The sequence below is a fragment of the Nerophis lumbriciformis genome, linkage group LG08, assembly GCF_033978685.3.
Source record: "Nerophis lumbriciformis linkage group LG08, RoL_Nlum_v2.1, whole genome shotgun sequence".
NCBI lineage: Eukaryota > Metazoa > Chordata > Actinopteri > Syngnathiformes > Syngnathidae > Nerophis > Nerophis lumbriciformis.
Genome location: NC_084555.2, coordinates 43979810 through 43995930, shown reverse-complemented (window position 1 = coordinate 43995930; position 16121 = coordinate 43979810). Strand labels below are relative to the sequence as shown.

At 44.8% G+C, this 16121-nt stretch overlaps 1 gene segment (V, D, J or C); it reads left to right on the top strand.

Annotated features, from left to right (window-relative positions):
* The first annotated feature begins 3 nt into the window (after positions 1 to 3).
* LOC133611198 (Ig lambda-3 chain C region-like) lies at positions 4 to 13206 on the top strand. The segment is given in 3 exon segments: positions 4 to 40; positions 11180 to 11305; positions 12715 to 13206. Coding segments are annotated over 3 exon segments (540 nt in total).
* Positions 13207 to 16121: the final 2915 nt, after the last annotated feature.

The following is a 16121-nucleotide window of genomic DNA, read 5'->3' as shown; positions in this document are numbered from 1 at the left end:
CTCATGCAAATGAGCTCCGAGCGCACCTGTCTTTGTGAAAGTGAGAGGGAGGCGTGGCCAGGACCACTTCCTGTCCATGTTTGTGTTGCACATCTGCCTCAGACCCCTTCATTGACGCTCCACTTTCAACTCCTCCATATTTCATGTACTACGAACCATACATGAACATGTTTTGTAAATAAGTCATTCATTAAAGTTAAGTCATTAAATGAATAATGATAATGTGACTAATGATTTATTTTGATTTTATTGGCACTTTTTTGTAAAGAAGACAACAACAATATAACTTAAAAAAAACAATGTCAAACCATAGAGGGGGTTTTAAGGATATTTTAGGAAATCTTTAGCCCCCATAAAAGTTCTAATCATGCCATTGGTTCGACCGTTTGATGAAAATCATTATTGACCTAAATAAGGTATTCACATGTTTTTAAAAAAAACCAAACTATTTTCAACCAAATGAAGACAAGAATGAGCTTTTTAGTGCATGTTAACATACTGAGTGTGTATTTGTTGTCCTAACAGTGATCCGGCTGCAACTGTGACATCTACCCACCAGAGGGCGCCTGCCAGCCAAAATAAATATGCTGATACAGAAGTGATGCATTGATATCGGGCCTCCGACAGCATTGCACCGAGACTGTGTCTGGACTTCAGACTAATGTTAGCATGCTAATATAAGAGATGTTAGCATATCTCCAAGATGGCACCGAGTATCAAATATAATGATTTGTAGGTTCAAACACTCAAGATTAGCGAAGGAGGCTAGCCAAAAATGGTAGCATGCTAACACTGGCATGCTAATATAAAATAGGTTAGCATACAATTATCAAAAATCATGATATTTAGGTTAAAACATATAAAAGTTGCTAAAAAACTACCCTAAAATGTTAGCATGTTACCGTTAGTATGCTATGCTAACTTTTTTTCTATTTAATATATTTAACTTATTCTGTTAAATTATATATGGGTACGCGTGTATGTGGGTGTGTGTACGTTTGTATATATGTATGGTGAAATCTGTGTGTATGTATGTAGGTACATATGTATGTGTCGCTGCCCCGGTGTGCATTGCTGATCGCGGCGCCGGGTCTGCTGAGGTGCCGTGGCATGCCGGCTGTGGGCGCAGGGCTGGGCCCTTATGGCTTTTTGCCGGATGGGATGCCTGGTGGGTGGTGGGCGGGGGGGGCCTGGACGTGCGGGAAGGGCTGCGGGGTTTGGTGGCGTTGGGCACTGTTGGCGACCAGGCCTCTTGTTTATTTTTATTTATTTTATTTTATTTAAAAGGTTTATTTTTATTTTATTTTATTTTTTTTAAATTTTCTTTCTATTTTTTTTTTAAATTTTTTATTTTATTAAATTTTTTTTTTTTTTTTTTTTTTTTTTGTGTGTTGTGTATGTATGTGTTTGTGTATATGTGGGCTTATGTATATGTGCGTGGGTGTATTAATGTGTATATATGTGTGGATGTGTATGTTTATATGTATATGCATGCGTGTGTATATGTGTGTATGTGTATGTATATGCATATATGTATGTGTATATGAATGTGTAGGTGTGTGCATTGGTGTGGATGTCCGGTGGCTCAATTGGCCTGGCTGTGGATGAGTTGGGGTAGGTGGGTTGGTGGCCTCGGTGGTAGCCGGGGGTGTGCGTTGTTGTGGTTTACGGGGTCGGTCGCTTTTTTGTTTTGGTTTCGACGGCCGCGGGTGTTTACGCTGCGGACGGGCAGTGGTGGTGATGGTTGCTGCGGTGATACCAGCGGTTGGCATCGCTGTGTTGGGTTGGAGTGGTTGGGGGACTGTGGCTGGTGTCTGTGCGCTTGTGGGGTTGTGGGGCTGGCTGGCGTTGGCTTGCCGGCTGGTTTGGGGGCTGGCGGGCGGACGGGATGCATTGGCTTCTTGCCCCGTTGGGGGGCTCCTTCCCCTGGCCGGGACTCGTATGGGCACGTTGCTGTGTGGATGGCCGGGATGCGGTGTTTGCATTGGGCGTGGGGGCTGTGTGGTTTTTCTGCGTTTGGTTGCCGGTATGGGCTCTGCAGGGTTGGGTTGGGGCGGGCGGGGGATGGCTTTGTTTGGCGGGGGATGGCTTTGTTTGGCGGGGGGAGGGCTCGCGTGGCGTCACGTTAAAGTGGTCTGGTGTGGGCCATAGTTCCTGGTTGTCGGCCGCGTGGACTGGGGGGTTGTCCGGGCCCTCTACTCCTCCTACTTATAGCGCACACAGTCACACATATATAGGACTTTGGGGATTGTCCTGCGGGGAGGCATGGCGGGGGGTTGAGGATGCCTCCAATGGGGCTCCAGTCCTCCTGTCTTGTCCCCTGCTCGTCCATCCCTCAATCTTAGCTGTATATTAGACACTTAGGATTTGGGGGGCTTGGCTTGGTTGGGACCCACCATGACCTTGATGTCCCCCAATTTTAATCGCATTATTAGTTCCCACAAGCATACATATCTCACTCACGCTACAGTACACACATCAATAGGGACTGGAGGTCGGCTGTAACGGCTGACCTCCTAATTTTAACTACACAGTAGACACTCTGGGGGCCTTGTACACATGCATGGGGGTTTGGGGTTCGGCGCACCCCTCATTGCCTCGTCGGCCGGCGGGGACTGCGGTCTGGTGGCCTGCCAGGCTTTTGTTCATTTATTATTGTTATATATATTTTTTATTTTTAATGTATTTATTATTTTTATTTTTATTATTTACTTATTTTTATTTTATTCATCCATCCATCCATCCATCTTCTTCCGCTTATCCGAGGTCGGGTCGCGGGGGCAGCAGCTTAAGCAGGGAAGCCCAGACTTCCCTCTCCCCAGCCACTTCGTCCAGCTCTTCCTGTGGGACCCCGAGGCGTTCCCAGGCCAGCCGGGAGACATAGTCTTCCCAACGTGTCCTGGGTCTTCCCCGCGGCCTCCTACCGGTGGGACGTGCCCTAAACACCTCCCTAGGGAGGCGTTCGGGTGGCATCCTGACCAGATGCCCGAACCACCTCATCTGGCTCCTCTCGATGTGGAGGAGCAGCGGCTTTACTTTGAGCTCCTCCCGGATGGCAGAGCTTCTCACCCTATCTCTAAGGGAGAGCCCCGCCACCCGGCGGAGGAAACTCATTTCGGCCGCTTGTACCCGTGATCTTGTCCTTTCGGTCATAACCCAAAGCTCATGACCACAGGTGAGGATGGGAACGTAGATCGACCGGTAAATTGAGAGCTTTGCCTTACGGCTCAGCTCCTTCTTCACCACAACGGATCGATACAGCGTCCGCATTACTGAAGACGCCGCACCGATCCGCCTGTCGATCTCACGATCCACTCTTCCCCCACTCGTGAACAAGACTCCGAGGTACTTGAACTCCTCCACTTGGGGCAAGATCTCCTCCCCAACCCGGAGATGGCACTCCACCCTTTTCCGGGCGAGAACCATGGACTCGGACTTGGAGGTGCTGATTCTCATTCCAGTCGCTTCACACTCAGCTGCGAACCGATCCAGTGAGAGCTGAAGATCCTGGCCAGATGAAGCCATCAGGACCACATCATCTGCAAAAAGCAGAGACCTAATCCTGCAGCCACCAAACCAGATCCCCTCAACGCCTTGACTGCGCCTAGAAATTCTGTCCATAAAAGTTATGAACAGAATCGGTGACAAAGGGCAGCCTTGGCGGAGTCCAACCCTCACTGGAAACGTGTCCGACTTACTACCGGCAATGCGGACCAAGCTCTGGCACTGATCATACAGGGAGCGGACTGCCACAATCAGACAGTCCGATACCCCGTACTCTCTGAGCACTCCCCACAGGACTTACCGAGGGACACGGTCGAATGCCTTCTCCAAGTCCACAAAACACATGTAGACTGGTTGGGCAAACTCCCATGCACCCTCAAGGACCCTGCCGAGAGTATAGAGCTGGTCCACAGTTCCACGACCAGGACGAAAACCACACTGTTCCTCCTGAATCCGAGGTTCGACTATCCGGCGTAGCCTCCTCTCCAGTACACCTGAATAGACCTTACCGGGAAGGCTGAGGAGTGTGATCCCACGATAGTTAGAACACACCCTCCGGTTCCCCTTCTTAAAGAGAGGAACCACCACCCCGGTCTGCCAATCCAGAGGTACCGCCCCCGATGTCCACGCGATGCTGCAGAGTCTTGTCAACCAAGACAGCCCCACAGCATCCAGAGCCTTAAGGAACTCCGGGCGGATCTCATCTACCCCCGGGGCCTTGCCACCGAGGAGCTTTTTAACTACCTCAGCAACCTTAGCCCCAGAAATAGGAGAGCCCACCACAGACTCCCCAGGCACTGCTTCCTGATAGGAAGACGTGTTGGTGGGATTGAGGAGGTCTTCGAAGTATTCCCTCCACCGATCCACAACATCCGCAGTCGAGGTCAGCAGAACACCATCCTCACCATACACGGTGTTGATAGTGCACTGCTTCCCCTTCCTGAGGCGGCGGATGGTGGACCAGAATTGCTTCGAAGCCGTCCGGAAGTCGTTTTCCATGGCCTCACCGAACTCCTCCCATGTCCGAGTTTTTGCCTCTGCGACCGCTGAAGCCGCACACCGCTTGGCCTGTCGGTACTTGTCCGCTGCCTCAGGAGTCCTATGAGCCAAAAGAACCCGATAGGACTCCTTCTTCAGCTTGACGGCATCCCTCACCGCCGGTTTCCACCAACGGGTTCTAGGATTACCGCCACGACAAGCACCAACTACCTTGCGGCCACAGCTCCAATCAGCCGCCTCGACAATAGAGGCGCGGAACATGGTCCATTCGGACTCAATGTCCAGCACCTCCCTCGTGACATGTTCAAAGTTCTTCCGGAGGTGGGAATTGAAACTCTCTCTGACAGGAGACTCTGCCAGACGTTCCCAGCAAACCCTCACAATGCGTTTGGGCCTGCCAGGTCTGTCCGGCATCCTCCCCCACCATCGCAGCCAACTCACCACCAGGTGGTGATCGGTAGAAAGCTCCGCCCCTCTCTTCACCCGAGTGTCCAAAACATGAGGCCGCAAATCCGATGACACAACTACAAAGTCGATCATGGAACTGCGGCCTAGGGTGTCCTGGTGCCAAGTGCACATATGGACACCCTTATGTTTGAACATGGTGTTTGTTATTGACAATCTGTGACGAGCACAAAAGTCCAATAACAAAACACCACTCGGATTCAGATCCGGGCGGCCATTCTTCCCAATCACGCCTCTCCAGGTTTCACTGTCGCTGCCAACATGAGCATTGAAGTCTCCCAGGAGAACGAGGGAATCACCCGGGGGCGCACTCTCAAGTACTCCCTCGAGTGAATCCAAAAAGGGTGGGTACTCTGAGCTGCGGTTTGGCGCATAAGCGCAAACCAGAGTCAGGACCCGTTCCCCCACCCGAAGGCGGAGGGAAGCTACCCTCTCGTCCACCGGGTTGAACTCCAATGTGCAGGCTCTGAGCCGGGGGGAAACAAGAATTGCCACCCCAGCCCGTCGCCTCTCACTGCCGGCAACGCCAGAGTGGAAGAGAGTCCAGCCCCTCTCGAGAGAACTGGTTCCAGAGCCCTTGCTGTGCGTCGAAGTGAGTCCGACTATATCTAGCCGGAACTTCTCCACCTCGCGCACTAGCTCAGGCTCCTTCCCCCCCAGCGAGGTGACGTTCCACGTCCCAAGAGCTAGCTTCTGTAGCCGAGGATCGGACCGCCAAGTGCCCTGCCTTCGGCTGCCGCCCAGCTCACATCGCACCCGACCTCTATGACCCCTGCTATGGGTGGTGAGCCCATTGGAGGGGGGACCCACGTTGCCTCTTCGGGCTGTGCCCGGCCGGGCCCCATGGGGGCAGGCCCGGCCACCAGGCGCTCGCCATCGTGCCCCACCTCCGGGCCTGGCTCCAGAGGGGGGCCCCGGTGACCCGCGTCCGGGCGAGGGAAATCTGGGTTCCTTGTCAGTGTTTCTCATAGAGATCTTCGAGCTCTTCGAGCTGCTCTTTGTCTGATCCCTCACCTAGGACCAGTTTGCCTTGGGAGACCCTACCAGGGGGCATAAAGCCCCCGGACAACATAGCTCCTAGGATCATTGGGACACGCAAACTCCTCTACCACGTTAAGGTGGCAGCTCAGAGAGGAGTTTTATTTTATTTTATTTTTTAATTTTTTTTTTTTTTTAAATCTTATTATTTATTTGTGTGTGGCGTCGCACGGGTCTCACTTCCTGTTGGGTGGGGTCCGTGCCCGTGTGGCCCGACCTTGCGCTGTGGGGTCTCTGTTGGTGACTTGGTGTGGTGGCGGCGCAGCCCCCGTGTCTGGTCTGGATGCTGTGTCTCGGTTGTTTGGGCGGTGGGGTGTTTGTGCGGGTTTGGGTTGGGGTGGGGGGCCTTTTGGTTAGGGGGGGGTGTTGGTGTCTCTTGTTTGCGTGTTGGCGTTCGGGCTGACTGGCGGGCTGGCGCCGGCTGGTCTCCGTGGTCCTGGTGGCGTGTGGTTGCTGGTCGCAGTTTTTTTTTTTATCGCTTTGATTTGATTGGCTGGTGCTGGCTGTCTGGGGTTATTGCGGCTGCTGTTTCTGCTGCCGTTTGTTTGTGGTGTGGGCGCCCGTGGCTGCTGGGTCTGGTGCAGGGGTGTGGCTGATGTTGTGACTGGTGGCAGCGTGCGCGCGTGATGGCTGTCGGGGCTGACGAACTGTGTATATGTATGTATATGTGTGTGTATGTATGTATGTATATATATGTGTATGTGTACATATGTGTATGTATATGTATATATGTGTATGTTTGGGTATGTATACATGTATGTGTGTATGTGTATGTATATATGTATGTATATTTCTGGGGGTACGCTCTGGGCCTGCCTGTCAGACGGGGGTCGACGCCTCAGGCTACTGCATCCGAACTGCGTGTCTGGAGATCCTGGGTCCCGCTGTCCATCCCTTCCGGGTGCCCGTCTTGGTTGGGGCCTGCTGGGCCTAGTCCCTGCGTCTATTGTGGTAGCTTGGTGCTGCAAGGTATTCCGAGGTGCTGCGAGTCGGCCAGTTGCTGGGGTAGTGACCTTGTTTGTCAGCATGTCTGTGATCTTCTTTTAATTCTTTTTTTTTAATTAATTAATTAATTTTATTTTTATTTATTTTTTTAATATATATTTTATTAATATTATTTTTTAATTCTTCCCCTCCCTCGGGGGGGGGGTCTCGGCGGGGCGGTTGCTGGTTGTTCCATCTCCATCGTTGGGGTCCCTGCGGGTGGGGTGGGTGGTTCCCGTGGCCCTGTGCCTGGGTGGTCCTGCGGCGGCCGATTTGGGTGGGGTGGCCGGGGGATGGCCTCGCCGCGCTCTCCGGGGGTGGGGGGGTGGGCTCGTGGGGGCCCGGTTGCCGGTGGGGCGGGGGCGGTCTTCCCGTCCGGTTGCGGGGAGTCTCTGGGTCCCTCGGGCGGGGCGTCTCGCCTTTCTGCCCGTGTGGGGTGTGGTCTCTCGCTGGCTTGGGGTCTGGCTGTCCCCTGCTTTTCTCGTGCCCTGTCCTCTGCCGGGTGCGTCTGTCTGCGGCCTGCTGCTGGCCCTTGTGGGCGGTACGGTGGGTCGGGTTCTGGGGTTCCTGTCGCTGGCCGGCTTGGCTGCGTGGGGGCGGTGGTCCCTGGTTCCCTGGGCACCACGCCTCCTGTTTGTGGGTTGGGCTCTCGGGGGTGATGGGGCCGTGCTCTGGCTCCCACGCACTCTGGGAGTCGAATGTATTGTACATGCAAATTCACATATGCTCACATACGTACATAGGTACCTACGCTCCCACATACATACACAAATACAGTACATATTTACCTACCTAATGTTCGTACATCCACACGCACATTCAATATACAAACATACACATACACATACTTCACTGTACAAACACATATACACATTCTGTACATATACATTCACTGTACAAACACATATACACATTCTGTACATATACATTCATTGTACAAACACATATACACATTCTGTACATATACATTCATTGTACAAACACATATACACATTCTGTACATATACATTCACTGTACAAACACATATACACATTCTGTACGTATACAAGTACATATGCATACTTACACTCATGCACATAATCACGTTTCATCAAACATATATTAACGTTGTTGCCCTAGAGTAAACTGGGTGTAACACATGGCACACTGACAAAGCTTAACCTATTGTGACTATAACAATCTACAAGGTTAATGTAGGTTGCTTCTCTTTCTCTCCCTCCATTTTTCTGCATTCTTTCGTATCTCAAGTTATCATTACGTATATGTATTGTTGCATTTAAACAACTGTATTGTTGATAATAAAGGTAAATTATTGGTATTGTTCATTATCAATAGCGCTATTTCTATTGGTATTTGTATTGATCCATTTGTAGTGTAATAATGCTCATTGTCATTTCTGTATTATTTTTTATTTTTCGCTAACTGCTTATTTGCTATTACTTTTACCATCATATTTGTACATGTCATATTTGCTGATGTTGCTCTATTGTTGTTGTTGTTGTTTGCTGTTGTTGTTTTTGTCTCTCTGTCAAATCCCCCTCTTGTCCCCACAATTTCCCCCTCTGTCTTCTTTTTTTTTTCTCTTTCTATCCCCTCCTGCTCCGGCCCGGCTGCACTAAATGATAATATAAATACATTTAATAAAGTCAAATACAAATAAGGCAACAAGAGAAGTATCCTACACTTCTCTTTTGTAAAGTAATCTGAACAGCCGACATGGGCATCTACATCAACTATATGATTTGCCTGAGAAGCTGGACAGGACACACAAAAAAAAAAAAAAAAAAAAAAGTATGCTATGCTAACTTTCAAGATGGTGCCAAGAATGCTAATATTTGCATGCTAACACTTAGCATATGTCATATACCAAGTTATATGACACTGGGGTAAACGGTTGCAAAATGAGCAAAACGTTAGCATGCTAACGTTTCAAAAAAAATTCAGTTACATAAATTCAGTGTCAAATAAATGCTTTTGTAATAAAGACATACATTAGCCTCCTTAGTTCATGCTCTATTCAACAAATGAAGTGCAAAAACTTAATTTAAGCCTTTAATTGATCTTATAGTTTGAATTGAACTCTTTAAATCAGTGAATTTACACAATATTGTCATTTATGGACATTTACTGTCTGTCAAGTGTTTTGCCTTTTTTCGCTGTGCTTATCCCACACTTGAAGGGATGTACCAATGCTGAATGTGGCTTCTGGATTTCACTCAAAAGACCAGACCGTAGTTACTTTTTTTCCTTTTATTTTCCTTTAGTTTGCAACAGTTTTTCCAACAAAGAAACAGCTTCTTTTTTCTTCTTTAGTCTTTTTAGCAGTCTTTAGCAGTGTTAGTAGACTTTAGTAGACTTTAGCTTCTTTAGCTGTCATTAGCTGTCTTTAGCTGTCTTTAGTAGCCTTTAGTAGGTGAAAAACCTTTAAGGACAAAACACCACAAAATTAAGATGCTGTAAAAAATCAATCAATTATCAATCCCATAATTTACAATTAAAAATTGGGCTATCAAATTCTTAACTATTAAACAAGTGCAAGAAAATGGACTAATATTTTCCCTTTAAGTTAACACGGATTTTAAACAAATTGTCTCAATATAAATGCACCAAGATACATATAAAATACATTTAAACCCAGAAACACAATAGATAAATGCAACAGAAAACCCAATATGCAAATACATAAATACCTAACCAATTAACCACCTATTTTAGATACATATTTAAAATCCATATCCAATATAAATATATTATTAATTTAGCAGTGAAACACTCAATCTTAAATGCTGTCTACTGGTAGAAAAATGCCCCTTTTTCTATGCCCTCACCAGCAGCCAATGATCCAACACAGTTAAATCCAACACTTTAAGTTGAGCGACTTCACCCTCCTGATGAAGCAAACTGCTCCAACATTTATCAAACTAAGCAAAGAATATCAACACTTCCTTACTAAACAACAGTTACACAAAACACCGTGTGTATTTAGCCTCCAGACTAAGCACGCTACATGCACACAACTCCCCCGCACCCCCCATCTCACCAGCGCAACAGGTGCGCCACACCCACAAAGAGAAATAAAGTGCAATTTTAGCGGCTGTCCGTTCAGCTTTTGGTTTTGGTACACTTTTGGCACAACTCTGGGTTATCTGTAATGAACTAAACCTTTTTCCACTCTGCGCTGGCGTCTTTTTGTCCTCCTTGATTTGACACAGCTGTCTAATTACCGGGCTTGCGCACCAGCAGATGAGACGGGAGCGCGCCGCATTATACCTGCGCGTGAACGTAAACTGATCGGCGCTGATCATATAAACCGACTGGCCGAAATAAGGCCGAATTATATACATTTCCTGGGGTTGCCTAGGTGAATAGGGATGCGGATGTGCTCTAAGATAAAATATAATTTTATTAAGTGGGGTTTGGTTGGTTGCCAAGCAGCCACGGTTGCGAGCTCGTGCATCAGCTGACGAGACAGCTGTTCGCTGCTACACTGTCAATAGCTTTTGTCAGGTTCAAACACCGATGACATCTATTAAACAGACAAAGAAGCAAGGACTTAAACAGAGACAGGATTCAATTTAGCTCAACGAGGAGAAAGGCGTCCCACGCTCTGACGAAAGCTTGCACGCCTCCTCTTTTATTTGGACTTTCCCTGATTACATGGCAACAGCTGTTTCTAAGGGGAGGGGGTCGTAAACAGCCGTCCCCCTTGGCCACAAAACAGTTCAAAGAAAAGATGCCTGGAGCTTGCGTCAGGTCCTGCTTCCTCTCGTCTTTGTAGATCTCGGGTCAAGACAAGATCTTACTGTGGATTACATTAGAGTAAAGAAACACGCACCTTCATGTCGCTTCCCATTCTACACAGTGGAGTTTTACAAGCCTTTTGCTTTGTAAGATCAAAGACAGCTTTTGTCTGCTCGCCAGGAACTCATGGCAACACAAAGTTTTGTGATAACTTAGATGCAATTATTCTCACAGCTTTGTTGCCTGAAAGTAAAGAAAATGAAGAGATTTGGGGGGGGGCAGAAAAATCCCCAAAATGTGCTCCAGTTTTTCCCTTTTCCTATCATATCTGTGTCAGACTTTGAACACACTGTGCTCAATTCAAATAGAATATTATTGTTATCCATGCATTTTCAAATGTACTGTATCACAACAAAACGCTGGTTCTGCTTGGTGATCTTTGTTCAGTGGACCAGTCATCATCATCTTCCACTTTCACTTCCCTCAAATCAAAGGAGGTTTTTGTACGAGCGTCTCACAACCTTGCATCACTGTGGTGGAGTTTCGGCGAAGGGACCAAACTGGTCATCGGCTGTGAGTACCAGATGTGTCCTTGTTTTTCACTCTGTGTGACAAAAGCAGGATTTTATTGTGTGGAATTTAGAATTAGAATGTGATGTCAATCTAGGAGCAGCTAACAATATGAGTCTGGTTGTCATGGTGACTATCATGTGATTGTTGTCTATTTCATGTCATCATGTGATTTCTTCCTGACATAATTATCAAACATTTCAACACGTCAGGCGAAAAGAAGTAGGAAGAAGCCCAGCTTATTTCATCCTTCTCCTTCTGTGTGCTACTAATAGCTTTTGTAACAATAGAAAGATGGATTATGTAAAGAAGGGAGATAAAGGAAGGAGGAAAAAAGTATAAAAATATTCAAACAAATCTTAAAGATAAGACAAAATAAATCAAATAAATATAAAATTAAATAATTGTTTTATTTGTGTTTGCAAGTCAGCGAGTGCCACATGCTGAAAAATCAAAGGATGCGTTTTTTTAATACTTTTTAATCTAAAAAAAGATTAATCTAATGCAGGGGTGTCAAACGTAAGGCTTTATCCGGCCCGCGGGATGAGTTTGCTAAGTATAAAAATGAGCAGAAATTGTTGAATGAAAGAAACTGCTGTTCTAAATGTGTCCACTAGATGTCACAAAAGCAACATTTGGAGATGATGCTACAAATGTAAAAAAAAAAAACACATGTTAGTGCACAAGTTGAGGAAAATGATCAAACTACATAAACAAAATCTTGTAATTTTATTTTTGATATTTTTTCATCTTAATAAATTGAAAATTAACACCAACGAGTTGACTGATGAACATTATCACATCATTTATTCAGAAAGTATAAATAACAAATAAAGATAGAATACTATTAACTGCAACATGTAAGTGTAAAAAAAACCCGCAACAACATTACGATTCGTACATTTCCAGAATGTGCTTGTTCTATTTTAAAACAAAGAAAATAATCTGAAGCTGTCTTTATTTATTTTTTTTGTTTTACCAGTCCAGCCCACTTGGGAGTAGATTTTTCTCCATGTGGCCCCCGGACTAAAATGAGTTTGACACCCCTGCTCTAATCCAATATGCTAATAAATTATATTTTTATTAGTGCTGTCAAAATGATTATTATTTAATTAAGATTATTCTCACTTTCAAATTTGGATTATTCGTGATTAATCACAGTAAAATACTCCCTTGCATAGTTAAAATAAACTATTAAAAAAGAGTCCAATATTTCAACACAAATGCAGTTTTAATGTCAGAATGTCAAACAGGAACATTTTTTTGACATTTTTGACTTAAACGCACCTCATTTATTTACACAAAACTTTCTGACAGTTTTATTTCAAGTTTATTTGGAAGATAAATGTGTCAGTCGGAGTCTCCTCACTCATCTTTGCACTAGCAGGAGGTGTTGTCATGTTGATTGACAGCTTTAAAGTGTGACATATTAACTCTCTCCTCCCCCTCCCCCCTCCTAGTGAGTGAGGTGCGGCCCCCCACGCTGACCATCTTCCCCCCCTCCAAAGAGCAGCTGCAGACTGGCAGTGCCACGGCGGTGTGCGTGGCCAGCGGAGGCTCGCCTCAGGCCTGGACCCTGGGCTGGAAGGTGGGGGGCAGCAGCAGCACCTCGGGGGTGTCACACAGCTCGGACGAGGCCACCGGCGACGGCCGCTACAGCTGGACCAGCACCCTGAGCCTCCCCTCCGACGACTGGAGAACGGCCGGCTCGGTGAGCTGCGAGGCCACCATGCAGGGTCAGAACCCCGTGACCCAAACCCTGATGGACCCGGGCCGTTGCTCAGAGTAGAAGCTGAAACACCCGTTCTTGTTTTTATTGCTTCCTGTTTCTTACTGCTTGATGCCGGAGAACTTGGCGCAGAACCTCAACATTTAAGCATTGTTCAATAAAATGTCCACGGTCATGATGAGTCAGCGCCTTTTTCTCTCAGGACCTCAAATGAACCCACTCACACCTCACTATGACCATTAGAAGCACATTCAACTACACTTTGTTTTTACATTCATAATATTTCATCTTAGCTTTTATTTGGAACTGACTTGACCTGTGAAGCACATCTCAAAGTGCTGTGACAATGCTCATAAAAATGTATAAAAAAAATAATAAATGAGTAAATTAAAAATAATACATTTAAAGAACAACTTTTGATTTGCTAAAACAAATTAACAGCAATTTTAATGAACGATAAGCTATTTTTTTTAGAATTGTATTAACAAATTGTCATGAAAATTAAATAGAGAAAAAAAAACTATCAAGGAAATAAAATGGTCATACAAATATATAAAGAAATTAACATATGAGTACATTAAATATAATAAATATAAAGAAAAACTTTGAATTTGCAAAAACAAACTAACAACTATTTTAATGAATTATATATTTTTTTAAATTGTATTAACAAATGGTCATGAAAATTAAATTGAGAAAAAAAATGAAGCAATTAATGAAATAAAATGGTGATAAAAATGTATTACAAATTATGAAAATGTTTAAAATATTAAAAATAAAGTGAAACTCATATCCTCATGAGAGCCAGCGTCCTCTGCAGTGGACGTTTGTTTTCCCCCTAAAATGTGTAACGGTGACAAAAGAAATAGAGCGCAAGCAAATGTCCACTGCAGAGGACGCTGGCTCCCAATAGAATATTCCACAGATTCACTTCACATAGAGTGACATTCATTCATCATTTTGAAGATCATACAAACAAATTCAGTCCTTGACAAAATGTGAAACATGATTAAATATTTCAATGACTGGTTGACTATGGAGGTTCATTTGTGTCTTTATTACCAAGTGTGGACTGATTTTTTTCCCCCATAAAATTATGATGAGAATTTCATAAAAACAAATGTTTGAGCAAATCTGTGTGTTTAAAAATTCAGTTTGTTAAAATTCAGTGTTTAAAAACTCAGTGGAGAAATTTTCATTGCTTAGAAACTCAAGACTACTTCCAGCAAATGAAGTAAAAGAACTAAATGTAACATCATCACCAGCAATAGCCATCACCCCAGAATTTTATTTAGCATACCAATTGTGGTATTAACCCCATAACTGCTGTTTTAATGACGTATCTGAGCACACATGTGATGCATTTCAACAGTTCTTCATTAATAAGGTCCAGTCTGTCAGGCATGCATCCCAAAGGTTCCAACTACTGCCCTGCTTGGCCCCCCTACAACATATTTTTGAACTTGGAATTCATTTTTTATTTCTCCTTTTCAGAAATCAATTAAACCCCACTAGCTGTCCTCTCGACATTATACCTGCCAGAATAAGGAAGGAGGTCATGGACACCATGTATGCCAGCCTTGTTCTCCTATAAACAGCTGCTTCAGGTTAGGTATTGTCCCAGCTGATATTGTTATTATAAGTGCTAACGCAGACGAACCATTCATAGCGGCGCCGTGATCACTACCGTGTGTGACTATGTTTACATCATGGAATGGTCTGCTGCTTCCTCGCTTCCCTGCTCCCTGGAAGTTTATTGTCGATCATAAATCATGCATCTCACCTGGACAGAAGACGTCTGAGGAGGTATTCCGACAAGTGAGTCATTCTTCACCCAAATGAGGATATATGAACATCCGAGCAGTCAGCAACTGTAATGACAGCAGACATTGTACAGTAAGTGATGTTTTATTATGTTTGTTGGCTCTCATAAAGTCTGCAGTGAGTAATAATCAGTGGGGAAGAAAGAAAAAGCCAACATTGTGATGCGTTTGTGAAATTAATTTGTCTGCTTAAAATGATGAAAATGAGTAAACATTAAATGTTATTATAAACGTGCCTGTTGCTACATTACATATATACTTACATCATGTGTATAAAACCTCAATGGAGGTGTTTGGATGTTTTTTAAGGGCTTCTAAGGGAAATAGCACGGCTCTCAAAGGCTCCGTTGTAAACAAGAAAAACATCTATTATTATTATCTATTAAATTATAAGGTATTTATTTTTGCACTGCTTAATTGTATGTAAACATACTTGTCATCAGTTTTTATGAGTCCCTTCTACTGCAGTATATTTGATTAGTATTTATCTCCGTAATCAGCCTGACCTAAGCCTTGATAATGATCTTTGTAATTAACACATGCTTTCCTATCATTTGGCAAGGTGGTAAACTGTAAGTAGGTTACATATAATTATTGAATATGACTAAAATCAAGAATAATATTACTAATTCAGTATTAATATGTGAGTGGGCCCTGGGCCCCGAGGTCCAAAAGGTGAAGAAGTCCTGTTTTAGAATACATTTCAAAATCGGGTTGGTTTTTAAGGCCATTAATGGCCTGGCCCCAGCATACTTGGCTGATATTTGAACTGTTGGCCACCCAACCAGGACCGTGCACTCATCTGTACACACATCTCTGCAAGCACCAAGGACAGGATACACTCCACAACACTGGACAAAAGTATTGGGACACTTACACTGGACAAAAGTATTGGGACACTTACACTGGACAAAAGTATTGGGACACTTAGGACTACAACTTGACAAAAGTATTGGGACACTTACGACTAAAACTGGACAAAAGTTTTGGGACACTTAGGACTAAAACTGGACAAAAGTATTGGGACACTTAGGACTAAAACTTGACAAAAGTATTGGGCCACTTGGGACTAAAACTTGACAAAAGTATTGGGACACTTAGGACTGCCACTGAACATAGGTTTTGGGACGCTTACACTCGACAACAATATTGGGACACTTAGGACTACAACTGGACAAAAGTATTGGGACACTTAGGACTAAAACTTGACAAAAGTTTTGGGACACTTAGGACTTAAACTGTACAAAAGTATTGGGACACTTAGGAC